We start from the raw sequence: 13,610 nt of genomic DNA, 5'->3' as shown, positions 1-13,610 counted from the left end.
AATTTACTTTTCAGTTCTAAGAGGGATAAGGTATTAAATCTATTTATTTCATACAGATGGAGATTAAATAATTTAAACAAATGAAAAACAAGTGGTGATTATACACAGTACAAAGAACACTCTACATTTTGCATGAATATTCATACAGTTCAGTTTCCAGATTCACACTCTTACATTATAAATTACTTTTGAACAACAACATTGCTTTCTCTTTCCCATTCTGCACTGCTTCCTACATGAGTCTGCCAGAATTTTCCAAGTTTTAATACTATAAATACATTCGTATATTTCTATACCCAAAACTGAAATTTGAAAAATACAGTAAAAGTATAGTGATAAAAATAATTTCCCACCATTAGAAAGGTAAGATGTAGTACATAGTTAAAATTTTTTTAAAAATGTAATTAATACCCAAAGGCATAAAATGTTTTATAACCAGTCTAATTGTTCATATTTTTTGCTTGTTCATCAACATATTGGGTATCTATCAGGTATAAGACTGAATGGCAATATATATGAATCAAAGACAAAATTCCTATTCAAATAGCTTACAAAGTGGTAAGCAAATAAAAATAGATACACATAACAATAAAATAGTGTAAAAACTGTGTAAAAAATAGTGTAAAATAATGTAAAAACAAATGTCTCTTGGTCTAAATAAAATGCCCCAGTCAGTTAGAAGATGGAATATTGCATTCAGCATGTAGTTGAGGGACATTTAATTTGACAGTCAGGGCTAGTGTAAGTGATAAAGGGGCATTTCGGGAAAAAGACAAAATGATCCATTTGTGTTTCTTCAAACCAAGAAGTTTTATATTACTTTGGTGTTTGTGAAATAGTAAATTGTCAGTATTCAAATTTTATTAATAAAAAGCTTTATTTCTTATAAAGTAACAAGGAATGTGAGATATGAGGTTGTATGAGGTACTTGCTCAAATAAAGTAAAATTTTTACTAGCTTATGCAACTAGGAAAGACATCAGAAATGATATCCTAAAAATGACCTCATAGGTAGTAGACACCAGCACATAGTTAAGTTTTTTTTTTTTTTTTTTTAAACTTTCAGGTTAAAAACAAAAATAAAACAAACAAAAAAAATTCAGCAAATTTCAAAAATTTCTAAATAATTATCAATATATTATATGGGACCAAGCAAATTACATAAAATCTAAAATGGCACTCTGAATATTCCCAGGTCAGCGCTTCAATACACCATTTATTGAAATAAAATAAAGCCATAATTTTATATTATTTCATAGTTCTTTATAACCATTCAGTGGGGAGACATAACTGCCAAAGAAGTTTTCTTTGTTTAGCAAAGATATACATGGACGATGGGCTGCTGTACTTTATAAAAGGAAACAAGTAAGAGTGTGGTGAAAGACTCTTGTGAATGGTTAAGCTTTGATCACGTCATGCTCTATTGCCATCGTTTAAGTCTTATGACATAACTGAGAAGCTTGAATGAACTCAGCAGACTTTTCCAAGGGATTTAAATGGAGTCAAGGTCAAGGGGAAGAGTGAGTGGGGAATTAATGACAGCCAGGCTTGACCCCTCCTCTTAGTTTGCTCAGCAGCTGCTCTGATTGGTCAGTGTTTGGACTGCACAGGGCATTTCATGTTTTGACTATCGTCCTTAGTGCTAGCCTGACCCTTTTATACTTTTTAGACCTACTTTTCTATTGATACTTTTTGTCTCCCATTTTCACATTTAATAGCAGCTATAAATATTAAAACTTTGTTTCAATTCTAATTTCTAATATCAGAAAAGTTAAAAAGTAATATAGTTTTAAATCCTCTTTTTGTTACACATATGGATCATCTGCAATTTAAACTTCTCTGTAAAGTTATGCTTATTGGGATGGAGCTGTTTACGTCTTTTAGATATTCTTCCCAGTGAGCGTAACTGAATGGAAAATAATTAGGTCCCTTAATCCTAATGGAGATAATTCCAGCAGTGTAGTTAGGATTTCTGTTAGTTTAGCATGAATGCAAACTTATGATCACTTACACTATGCTCTGAACAAATCAGATGAGACATCTTCCTTCCCTTAGGAGTTCATATATTGTGATTAAATAGAAAAGCATGTGCCTGAGGGAAAACTTGCTGGCCTATTAACCTATATTTGAGGTTCATGTTCATTGATGAGCTCAAAAAAATCCCTTGGTAGCCAACAACAATCAGCAATTTTTTCTAATGTTCTAGCAAGTCAGCATGCAGATACTTGTTTTGAGCTGCCTGGCTACGCGCTGTGTGTACCACTCCTCACAGGCCACAGTTATTCACTGATCTGTGATGCTACCACTCCCCAACCCTGCCCCTATAACCCCTTCTCTCAGAATGGCAGTTCCTGTTAATACAACAAAAATGGAAATTGTCAGCATGGGCAGATTGCCATAGGGAGGTTGACAGCTGTTCAATCAGATTAAGACAAATGCACACAAGCAATGTGAGTTCAAACAAGAAATCATTTCACAACAAAACTCTGTGGTTTTGTTATTACTTTTTCCAGGATATTTAGATATAGAGCATCAGTTTTAAATATCGCCTATAAAGCAGATAAGCTTGAATCAGTATTGATAGGAAGAGAATTCTTTAAAAAGTAGTTAAAGTAAACTTTCATTTAAATTTTGTGTTTTGAACCTTGACCCTGTTTGCCTTTGGCCATAGTAGTTAATTTAGGCAGCCTCATTCACCCCTCCATCCCACCCTGTACACACACACACACACACACATACACACACACACACACACATTAGGTATTCTACAAAATAATGAAAAAGACCCTTACTTCCTAAATAATAAAATAACGTTGAAAATTATAAAAATGTGGTTTAAAAGATTGCATAATATGCCAATAAAAAAAGTAACAGCTTTTTAGAACCCATCAGAAAGATAACACACAACCATCAGTAGCCAAACTCATGAATAAATAAATATTTAAACGTGGACATATGCATATCAAGTAAAGGTACTTTGCAGGAACTCAGGATCTGTGGGAAATATTTATACAGTGCATATACATTGATAAAAAGAAGCACTAAAAAAGAAGTAATTTTAAAGTAAAGAACAGTCAACACATTTAAAGTTTTCGAGTAAGTTGCATGACCTTCCTAAAATACACAAGACTTTTAACAGTAACTGAAATATGTTGCTATGATTGCCTATTCCTGAACTTGACTGAGTCATATCATCGTTGTACAGCAGAGCTTGCAAATTTCTAGCTGAGCTAGTTAGAGTATATTGGAAAAAGTAGTCATGTGTTCAAAGACGAAACATTTCAGACCTGATTTACAAATAAAATCCAGTCCATCTGTATTTAAAGCTATGTGGAATGAATAAATGCCTAGGAACGCATGAAAGCATTTTGAAATAAACCTTCTGACTAGGTTTACAATTTTTCTAAAATCTTACAGCTATGTGACTTTCTCACTGGGTAGCTAGAGCTCCAAGCTCTACTGCTAAAGTTTATCACAGGAAATCATACCTTTACATGCTGGAAGTGCCGACTGCCTTTGAAAAATTTATATAGGAAGTATTTGTTAACATTCCTGACATCCCCTGGAGTCGATAACACCATATATCGCTAGATCCCAAGCCACCAAAATGCTGCCATGCAGGCTAACATAAATAACATCTTGCAGCTTGTAAGAAAAAAAAAAAATCACTGATAACACTAGGAAATACAGTAATGTGGTGATATAATTTACAACGCTCCAAAATAATTTGCAGCTCCACTCCTTGGGGGTACATCTGCACCAACCAGCCAAGCTAAATGCCTGTTGGAACTTTTCCTTCGAAGGTACAGTAGGTAGAAGATTTGTAATATCTTTAATGCAACAAAAGGAGAAACAGAAAGATCAAATTGAAGGAGCTCATGTGTTTAGAAAATCCTGCTGAGATGCTGTGATAAATTATTAAAACTTCTTGTTGATGTTCATGTTTCTCTTTAACCTCACATCATAACGTTGACAGTAAAGCAAAGGTAGGGAGACCCAGAAAACATTTTTAGAGCTGGGATAAAAATATTAGGTGAAAAGAATGCTTCGGCAAACCAAAATCCTCAGAGTATCTCCCATCAAGATTGTTCCCAAAATAGGCAAACACTGTCCAGAAAGTCTCTTAAGGGATATTTCTACAGCATCATTTTAGCTTATAGCATTCACAGAATAGATACCCGGATAACTTGTGTTTAGTAGAAACAAATAACATTCAGGAAAAGCAGCATCCACTGAACTTTATAAAAAGACAGGTTCAAAGTATCAAACATTCTCTCTCATCATAGTTTTTCCCACAGCAGAAAAAAATGGATTACGACACTCCAAAGTAGTGAAAGGCTTGGTCTTGTTCAACAGATTTTTTTCTTTCAATAAAGTTAATGCAATTTATCTTTATTAACACATCGACACTGATAGAGTCAGCCAGAAAATCAGTGTTGATGGTGCTGTGTTTCATAATACGACTCCCTCTGATCATTTCACAAAATCTGCTAACAATTCAGAGATCTAACACATTCAGGACCCGTTTCTTTTTTAAAAATAATGCAGCTTCTTAAGAGCATAGCACATATCCTTGAACAGTATGTGTCTGGCCCTATATCCTCCCTACTGGAAAAAAAAATCCTTATAATGCTTTAATAGCTCAGCAAACCAAAAACCGGAAAAAAAAATATATATATACACACATATGTATATATATATATATATATATATATATATACATATGTGTGTATATATATACACACACACATATATATACATATATATAAATATATATGTATATATATACATATGTGTGTATATATATATATATATTTACATGAATAACAGAGAAAAACTCCTTTCCATCCATCTACAACACAGAACCTCTTTCCTGAAATAAAAATCTGATTTCAAACAGAGCAGTCCCTCTACCTTTAGCTGTCCTCAAGTTACAACTCATTAGCCTTGCTAACTCCATTTAGATTTTTAACACAAAACTTTCACCACTTACCCCCTTTCCAAGGTTTTCCTTTCCAGGGGGTCCGAGTCAGCTTGCTCAGAGTTGGTCCAGAGAAAAAGAGCATCAAAACGAAGAGAAGTTCAAGTCTGGTAATTTTCCCCACTTTCTCTGATGATAACATTTCCACAAGTTAATTTCACAAAATTTCTCACATCCTCTTCCCTCCCGGTTATTCAAAGAGCATCAATCATTGAAAAATCTGAGGTAGGTGTTGTTTTGCCATTTTTAACAGCCGAAGTAGCAGCTCCCTGATGTAGCCCTGAGCCAAGCTACATTTCTCACGAATCCAGCTCTTCTTAGCACGCAATCAGCACTGCTCCTGCTCCTGCTCCAGAAGCTGTAAAATCATTTCTGATCTCCACTTAGCTTTCAGTGGGAATCTATTCCTCAGCGTTCTGGGTGAGCTTGATTGAAAATGATAAAAACAGTAATGTCGGTGTCCAACAGGAAAGAGAAAAGATGTCAGGATTTGTGTGAAAAAGATGAGAAGCAGTTGTACTGACAGCTTTCAGGCTGCTGTGTGATCCTAATAGCCGTGCAACCAACCAAATTGCTCTTTTAAGAGTAATAAGGCTTCAGTGAAAGCCAGTGTCACTGCCACTTGGGTGGGTAGTGCTGGGCTTGAAAATCACCCAGGAACCGCCACAGATAACGACTGCTTCAGTCCCGCTTCGGAATATTAAGAGCTGAGCAAAATACAGTATGCACAGAGGGTAGTTAATCTATTGTGTGGCTAGACGAGGATTCTAGCAATGTAGTACGGAAAGACTCAGCACTTAAAAGGTATTTTATTTTTCCTTTACTTTAGCTCATGATATTAAAAGGGGATTGCATCTGCACTCATTATTCATAAACAATGGTCTGAAATATTTATTAGAAGAACAATAAGAGTATGATTTTTATCCCCAACAATAAAACAGGCAGGGCAAGTTTTCAATAGTTGCAGTGCTCTTCTGTATCAAAGTCAGCTTATTTGGGCATTTCTGTGTCACCTGAATGAACCCACCATGAATGCTGGAAGAAAACTTTTGGATACCAACACAGACTCTATCAGGGCTGTGCTAATCACATATTCAAGAAAGTATGATTTTTTTGTTTGTTTTTTGTGTTGTTTTTTTTTTTTAATTTGTTTCTGTATTTCACCATGGGAATACAAAAAAGCTCCCTAAGTCAGTCTTTTGTAATATTTATGAAAATATTACTGATAATAAGGTGTGGTTATAATTAATATCTGGGCACAAAACCATGCCCCCGGACAACAAGGAGATGGGTGAAAGCAAATCATATAAAAGTAATTTGCCCTCTACTGCCTGAAGTGAATTAGCATGATCAAAACATTCTAGCCAATATCTGAAATCTATCTACGTCCTCGTATTATCTATAGGGTCACTTATCCCTCTAATCATTGAGCCACAATGCATAAATTATGCATTTATGTACTTGAAAGCAATCAATTGCTATATAATGATAACCGCCAATTTTATGATGTTACCACTTCAAAATGGGATAAATTGCCCTTTTCAAGTCATGTTATTGGAAGAGGTACTTTTAGAAGAATAATTTACCTTGTTGAGATAAGCTATATTAAATTTGAAAAGACAGTTAGTAAAATTTGTCTTTATATAAAGAAAATGTTTGTCAAAGATATTGATGAGATACACAAAACAAACTCTCAGATTATCCCTTAGTTTAGAAAAAATAATCAATTAGTATTCAACTTTTAATTCGAAAACTTCTTAAGGACGTGAGAAAAGTTCAAATAATGCTTATTTTATAAATATTGAATTTAAAATTCTATGCTCTGTTCAAATTTAAGTAAAAATTATATTTTCTCTCTACCAGTCAATCTTCATCTTGATTACCTGATCTTTTCTTCTCTCCTCAAACGTGTGTAAACAGAAGTTGGTTAAAATGAATTGGCTAACTCCTCCCTCAAGATCACATTCTGAGGAAGATTCCAGAACCAAAGAAACTTATTTAGTGTCTACTGGCTCCATGCCTCTTACAAGAAAGAATACAACCTTTCATAAATAGTGAGTCCTTTTTGTAAATACCCAGGCCTTAGATGGAATGTAAAATAGATTTAAACATGATAAAAAGAATTGGTAGAGATGTCGCACGTTTCTGAAGGCCATGCCCAGAATGAGGTTAGAAGAAAAAGCCTTCTTTCCTCAATATGGATACAGTTGGGCAGGTTGACACTAAGGAAATTCCAAGCTTAGATTTTTAAGATTTTCTTTCTTCTTGGGGAGTCTCCAGTAAACAACAGCCCACAGCTTTCTCTGGTGGGTAATAGAACTGGAATTGGAGGAACCAAATCACCATTGATCATGGAGGAAAGGCCATTCTCCTCTGAAGTCACCTGGCTGAAGTGTGTACTGCTACTTAAGCAGATAGGAGAAGAGATAAAGGGAAACATCACATGGGTGAGAATACAAAAGAGAATGAATAAGGTGGGAGTTTAAAGAAAAAGAGAAATATTGAGTGGTGAGGGAGTGCATATGAGACATATTTCTGCATAGGTGTAAGTGTAGAAATGTCTTCCCTCCTAAGTTAATAGCAATAATAATTTAGCTAACTTATTAGACATTCTAAGTACTTTACATGGATTAACTCATTTAATCCTTACAAAAGCCCAATGGAGTAAAAATAGCAATCTCCATTTAGTACATTAAGAAACCGAGACACAGAGGCTGTAAGTAACTTATCCAAAGTCATAGAGCTGTTTCGAACTCAGATAGCTCAGCTCTGAGCCTTTGCAAATCACCACACTGTGCTCTCTTCTAAACTGTTCCTTCTGCACTCTTAACCCTTCTGAGCTAACTTGCTCTTAAGTAACATCTATATATAGAGGGGGCCAGAAATATGTATACACATTTTAAGACAGGAAGAAACTGTATTAAAATTATTTTGATGGTAACCACTTTGAGCACCTCTTGTCATTGCAAAAGTCAAACGTGACTTGTATTCATTTTTTGTTATCAGTGTATTTTGAGTATTACAATTTTAATACAGTTTTTTCCTTTCCTAAAATGTGACACATTTTTGACCATAAATGTAATATACATATATGTTTATATATATGTATATATATACATATACATGTGTTTTATATGTATATATATATATATATATATATGATGGCACACTTAATATATGCAAGGTTTTAATTAAGTGCTTTACATATTTTAATTAGTTTATCTTTAAAACAATCTTATGAGAAGAATCCAGTATTATTCATACTTTACAAAGAATTAGTTGTTCAATATCACATAGTGAGTAAATGACAGAGCCAGGGTTTGAACCCTGCATGGTCAGTGTTTGGCATTCTACTTCTGTTTTCCAGTCTGGTGTGTGGGTCTGGGGAAACTAGATAGGCTCCATGGGGGTGGGAAAAGTAAGAGAAGTGGGTGGGGGGGTGTCTTGTGTTATCTGTGATATGGAAACTTTCACGGGTTATTGGCAGCTGCAGGGAGGTATAGGACTAAGAAGGTACCAGAGAAAGCCCCCCGAGAGGCAATCAGAATAAACATCCTCATCACCTGCATGTTCCCAAGGGAAAACATGGGGAAAGCGGAAACCCCAGCAAGACTCAACTCATGGACAGTTACAATAGAATGTATTAAATGCTTTAATGTAGATAATATACGATTGTTAGGCAGACTGAAGAGAGGAAGTACTATAAATGTTGTATGTATTAAAACAAAGTGCTGTCAAAGGGAGGAGAAAACAGGGTACAGCTAGAACATTACAGGCGGAGAAGATGGCCCTTGGACTAAGAATCCAGCGATGAGTACATATCTTAGGACTAGGTCAAATCAGGCAAAAGGCAGAGGATATCCAGCCTGAGGGAACAGCATGAGCATTGTCACAGAGATGCACGAAAGCCTGACTCCTTCCAAGAAGTGCCAGGAGGACAGCATGGCTGGGGCATCTGAGCATATGGGTGAGTAGTAGGAGATGAGGTAAATGGTAGGCAGGGGCTAGATTAAAATTTTCAGATATGCTTACTGCCAGAGGTCTTAGGTTTCAGCCCTCGGGGATGGGGAGTTAATAACAAATTTAAACCAAGGAAACTGAATGATCCAAAATGAGGTGTTTGGTGGTTTTTTAATTTTGGCTGCAGTACGGTAGAGAGTGAAATTGGAAGCAGAAAAACTATTTAGAAAGATAGCAATATTCTAAGAAAGATATGTTTGCAAACTGAACTAAAACGTTGAGAGTAAACAGGAATGGACTAATTTGAAATAAGTTATAAGATTTGGTATAATAATTCATTAATTCAACAAACATTTAATAACCATGTACTTTGAGCCAGGCCAATGGCTAGGTCTGTCGAGATAAATAAGACAAGGTCTAATAAGACCCTATCATCAGGATGCTTGTATCTTTAATAATTTGGTGACAAATATATACAGGGAAGAATGGAACATTGCTCCACTATTTCAGCCCTCTTCTGTAAATATGTCTTTATATGTTTCATTTTGTCTGACCTGCTAACATTTTCTCCAACCTGACACCATTAAGCAAGATTTAGGTTATCTTAGAAAGTATATTTATTTTTATGCTATTCCAATGACATTCCTTAACATCTTATTTTTTTTTGTGGACAATAAGTACCATCTTATCTTTTATGTATTTTCGTAACAAAGATATAATCTCACTAATCTTTGATACTAGGTAATAATGGTGCTACGTGCGCTATTCTGCTGTGCCTTTAATGACTTAAAATGTACAAGATAATCCTCCTCTGATGAGTTTACAACCAAAAAGTGTTACTAAATATTTGGAAAGAGTTAGTTGATTTTTGTATCACTACCTTTTTTAATCTCACATATTATACTCATTAGAAATTGCAAACTGAGCCAATCCCTTTTCGGAAAATTCTCTGAGTTTGTTCATTAGGTAACTAGGTGGTTCTTAATTGAAGACAATTATATCTTCCCCATAGGGGACATTTGGCAATATCTAGAGACATTTTTTTGGTTGTCACAGGGAGGGCTGGTGGTGTGTGGGAGTGCTACTAGAGTATATATAGAATATAGAGAGAATATATATATAGAATATATAGAGAATATATATATAGAATATATAGAGAATATATATATAGAATATATAGAGAATATATATATAGAATATATAGAGAATATATATATAGAATATATAGAGAATATATATATAGAATATATAGAGAATATATATAGAGAATATATATAGAATATATATAGAGAATATATATAGAATATATAGAGAATATATATAGAGAATATATATAGAATATATATAGAGAATATATATATAGACTATATATATAGACTATATATAGAATATATATATAGAATATATATAGAATGAATATATATAGAATTTATATATATATATATATATATATATAAGTGTAGTATATAATATAATATATATATATATATTAGCGTAGGGGTCAGGAGTATTTTCAAACATCCTATAATGTTGCATAAGACAGTCCCCGTAATAAAGAATAACCTGGCCAAAAATGTCAACAGTGCTGAGGCTGATGAACTCTGTGGTATTCTCTGCTTGTCTGGCCATGAGATGATGATTCCTCCAGCCATTCTTTCACTTGGGTAGAGAGAAAGCAAGTGCTCTTGACCGAACCTGATAAGATAACCACAGAACACTTACAAACAGTGTACTCGCCTACGTCACCAACATAAAATGCCCTATTTATAGTCCGTGCATTAAAGGAAGCCTCCTATTTCTCCTACTGTAATTAACCCAAAGCAATCACTCATCTCCCTGAACATCTTACATCAGGCCAAAGGAGTGGTGGATTTACCTGGCTGGAGTGCTGAAAGGGGCCCAATGACACATCTGTAAATCAGTGGAAGTCATTCTTGTCCAGCAAATTTTAGCACCCCTCCATTGCTCACAATACCAGAGAAAACCACTGAGACAAACTCAGCTCTCTGGCTCTCCAACTGTCTTCCCTTTTATTAATCTGGCAATGATGATTCTCTACCAACTACAGGTTTCACTATTATTCATATGTTTTATATACTCCATTACCAAGCCATCAGAATAAAATTTTAGCTGGGATTTAATCAAGCAGAGTTGTAAATTAGCCATACTATTAGTTTGATAACTCTTGAAATACCAGAGCTAAGTTCATTAGTACATGCATATATACATACAAGTACATACATAAATAGTTGTCATTAATTACTTTGTTTTTACTCCCTAATTCTTTAGCATTTTATTTTGACTATGTAAGCCAAAATATAAATCTGAATGTTTTAAGGTCATATTAAAAACACATTGGAATCTGTTTCTTCTTTGTCTTTATCTGTTTTCCTTAAACAAAAACAATGAGGTATTGGATATGTTATCTCTGTCCATTATAAATACAAATCATTCCACAGGCTAAATAAGAAAAACACCCATGGTTTTTGTACAAATCAAGGTAACATATAATATATATTTTCATTTCCAAGGTCAAATAGATCCAGTTAAGTAGGGACCAGGTGAAACGTGTACTGTATAAATATTTCAGTTACAGTATGGCTAAGAAATTAACTCTGGTTAATTGAAATATCTACTCGACTAAAAAAAAAAATCATTTCTTTTCACTGTTACTGAGAAATATTTAGAAAAATTTTCATTTCTTTTTCTTTGGCCAGTGATTTCTACAGAATGAACGTTCTAAATCCCTCTGATTTCAGACCCTGCAGCAGGTAAAGATCAATGGGCAGCAGGCACACCAGTTCTCATCCTATTAGCCCGCACTTACAGGAGATAAGGTAAGGTTGAATCTGTAAATCGATCCGTACAAACTGGTAAGTTTAACTTTACACGAACTCATAACATTGCATTTTATTTTATATGTTGTTCCCTTTTCATAAAAAATCAAATGGAACCTAATATATCTTTATTTGAGGGTCTTATTTGTGATGTTAGTTCATAACATGCTTTCAAAAACTTCCATTGAGTAAGTCAGCTTGATGTTTTGTTCCACATAAGCTTGTTTTGAAGAGGGATTCTGTTTTTATTTTCTAATAGCTTCCAGTAGTTGAGGGTATGACACGACCTGTCCGTGTCCCAAAGGAGAGGATCAGTCAGCACCTAGATTCAGGCTAATTGAAAGCCATGAAGAGTGATTCTAAATGTTGTGGGTGCATTTCAATCATGGGGAGACATTACATGGCCAAAGCTAGCTACAAAGGAAACTGAAAAGGGGTGTCTTCATTCTAGGTAGCCATGTGACTAAAATTTGGGGGTTCCATTCTTTTGAGAAAAAAAGGAGTTACTAAGACCTAGTTCTTTGATTTTGGTTCAACAAGTCATGCATGGAGTTGGGTACAAGTGTTTTGAACAAAATCTCCTCCATGTAGCTTTGATACACACCTCTAATCCAATGTTCAGAAACTGTCTTGAAAGGAAAAGCTTATCTGGATTTGCTCGTTAACACCTAGTTCAGTACATACTGATAAAGAGTTAAGTTCCAAATTTTTTGAAAGTGATTTAGAATGTTTGGGGGTTTCATGAGAAAAAATATTTAATTAATTACTGGGCTTGTTAATTCATATTTAACCTAAGTTGCAAATAATTAAGTGACTTCTCTGCAAACAAGGCAGAATAAAGGTCCTGGAGAGATTTCCTAGTGATTTTCCAGAGAATAAGCCTGTAAATCTAGTTAAACATGCCTGAACCTATAAAACGTACCTTTCCTTCATCTGAGATATTTTCTTGGGCTATGTAAAGTTCATTTAAAGGACAATGCTAGAAAGCTTGCCATGGTCTATTGGCTATGCAACATCAATTATGTAAAATGTTTCATATCTATGGGAGATATCAGTAAGATGTTTGAAATAAATATATTCTTTTTAATATTTTGTAATAAATTTACTCTAACATGGGATATTCTTTCCACAAAGTATTAAATCTAAATAATAGTGTTTCGGAGTCCCATGAGGATGTCTATTAATTAATTAATTAATTTATTTATTTATTTTTACTTTTAATTAAAGTTTATTGGGGTGACAATTGTTAGTAAAGTTATATAGATTTCAGGTGTATAATTCTACATTATCTATATCTCACATTGTGTGTTCACCCCCCAGAGTCAGCAGAGTCAGTTCTCTTTCCGTCACCATATATTAGACTCCATTCACCCGCTTCTAGAGCCCCTCTCCCACTGTACCCTCTAGTAACCCCTAAACTATTGTCTATGTCTATGAGTTTTGTTCCTTCATTTGTTTGTCTTGTTCTTTTGTTGTTTTTGGTTTATATACCATATATCAGTGAAATCATATGGTTCTCTACTTTTTGTGTCTGACTTATTTTGCTTAGCGTTATAATCTCAAGATCCATCCGTGTTGTCACAAATGGAACTATTTCATCTTTTCTTACTGCCAAGTCGTATTCCATTGTGTATATATACCACACTTCTTTAGCTATTCACCTATCAAGGACATTTTGGTTGTTTCCTTGTCTTGGCCACAATAAATAAAGCTGCATGAACATTGGAGCACGCGTGTCTTTATGGATAAATGTTTTCAGATTTTGTGGGTAGATACCCAGGAGAGGGATTGCTGGGTCATATGGTAATTCTATTCTTAATTTTTCAGGAACCT

At 34.4% G+C, this 13,610-nt stretch overlaps 1 protein-coding gene across 7 annotated transcripts in view; it reads right to left on the bottom strand.

The window, feature by feature from the left end:
- ROBO2 (roundabout guidance receptor 2) overlaps positions 1-13,610 on the bottom strand; it is a 1,653,426-nt gene that overhangs the window by 1,251,420 nt on the left and 388,396 nt on the right. For 2 of the 7 annotated variants that reach the window (XM_033131266.1, XM_033131249.1), the window contains exon 1: positions 4,993-5,326. The exons of 2 other annotated variants lie outside the window; for them this stretch is intronic. In XM_033131266.1, the coding sequence (XP_032987157.1) occupies positions 4,993-5,122 (130 nt within the window). In that variant the 5' untranslated portion in view covers positions 5,123-5,326. Of the gene's footprint in view, positions 1-4,992; positions 5,329-13,610 lie in introns of those variants that run through there. 3 more of the 7 variants (XM_033131225.1, XM_033131217.1, XM_033131284.1) reach the window with 3 other exon arrangements.

Source organism: Rhinolophus ferrumequinum, chromosome 2 (genome assembly GCF_004115265.2).
Source record: "Rhinolophus ferrumequinum isolate MPI-CBG mRhiFer1 chromosome 2, mRhiFer1_v1.p, whole genome shotgun sequence".
Classification (NCBI taxonomy): Eukaryota; Metazoa; Chordata; class Mammalia; order Chiroptera; family Rhinolophidae; genus Rhinolophus; species Rhinolophus ferrumequinum.
Note: the sequence above shows the minus strand (reverse complement) of the source record. Positions and strands in the feature narration are given on the sequence as shown.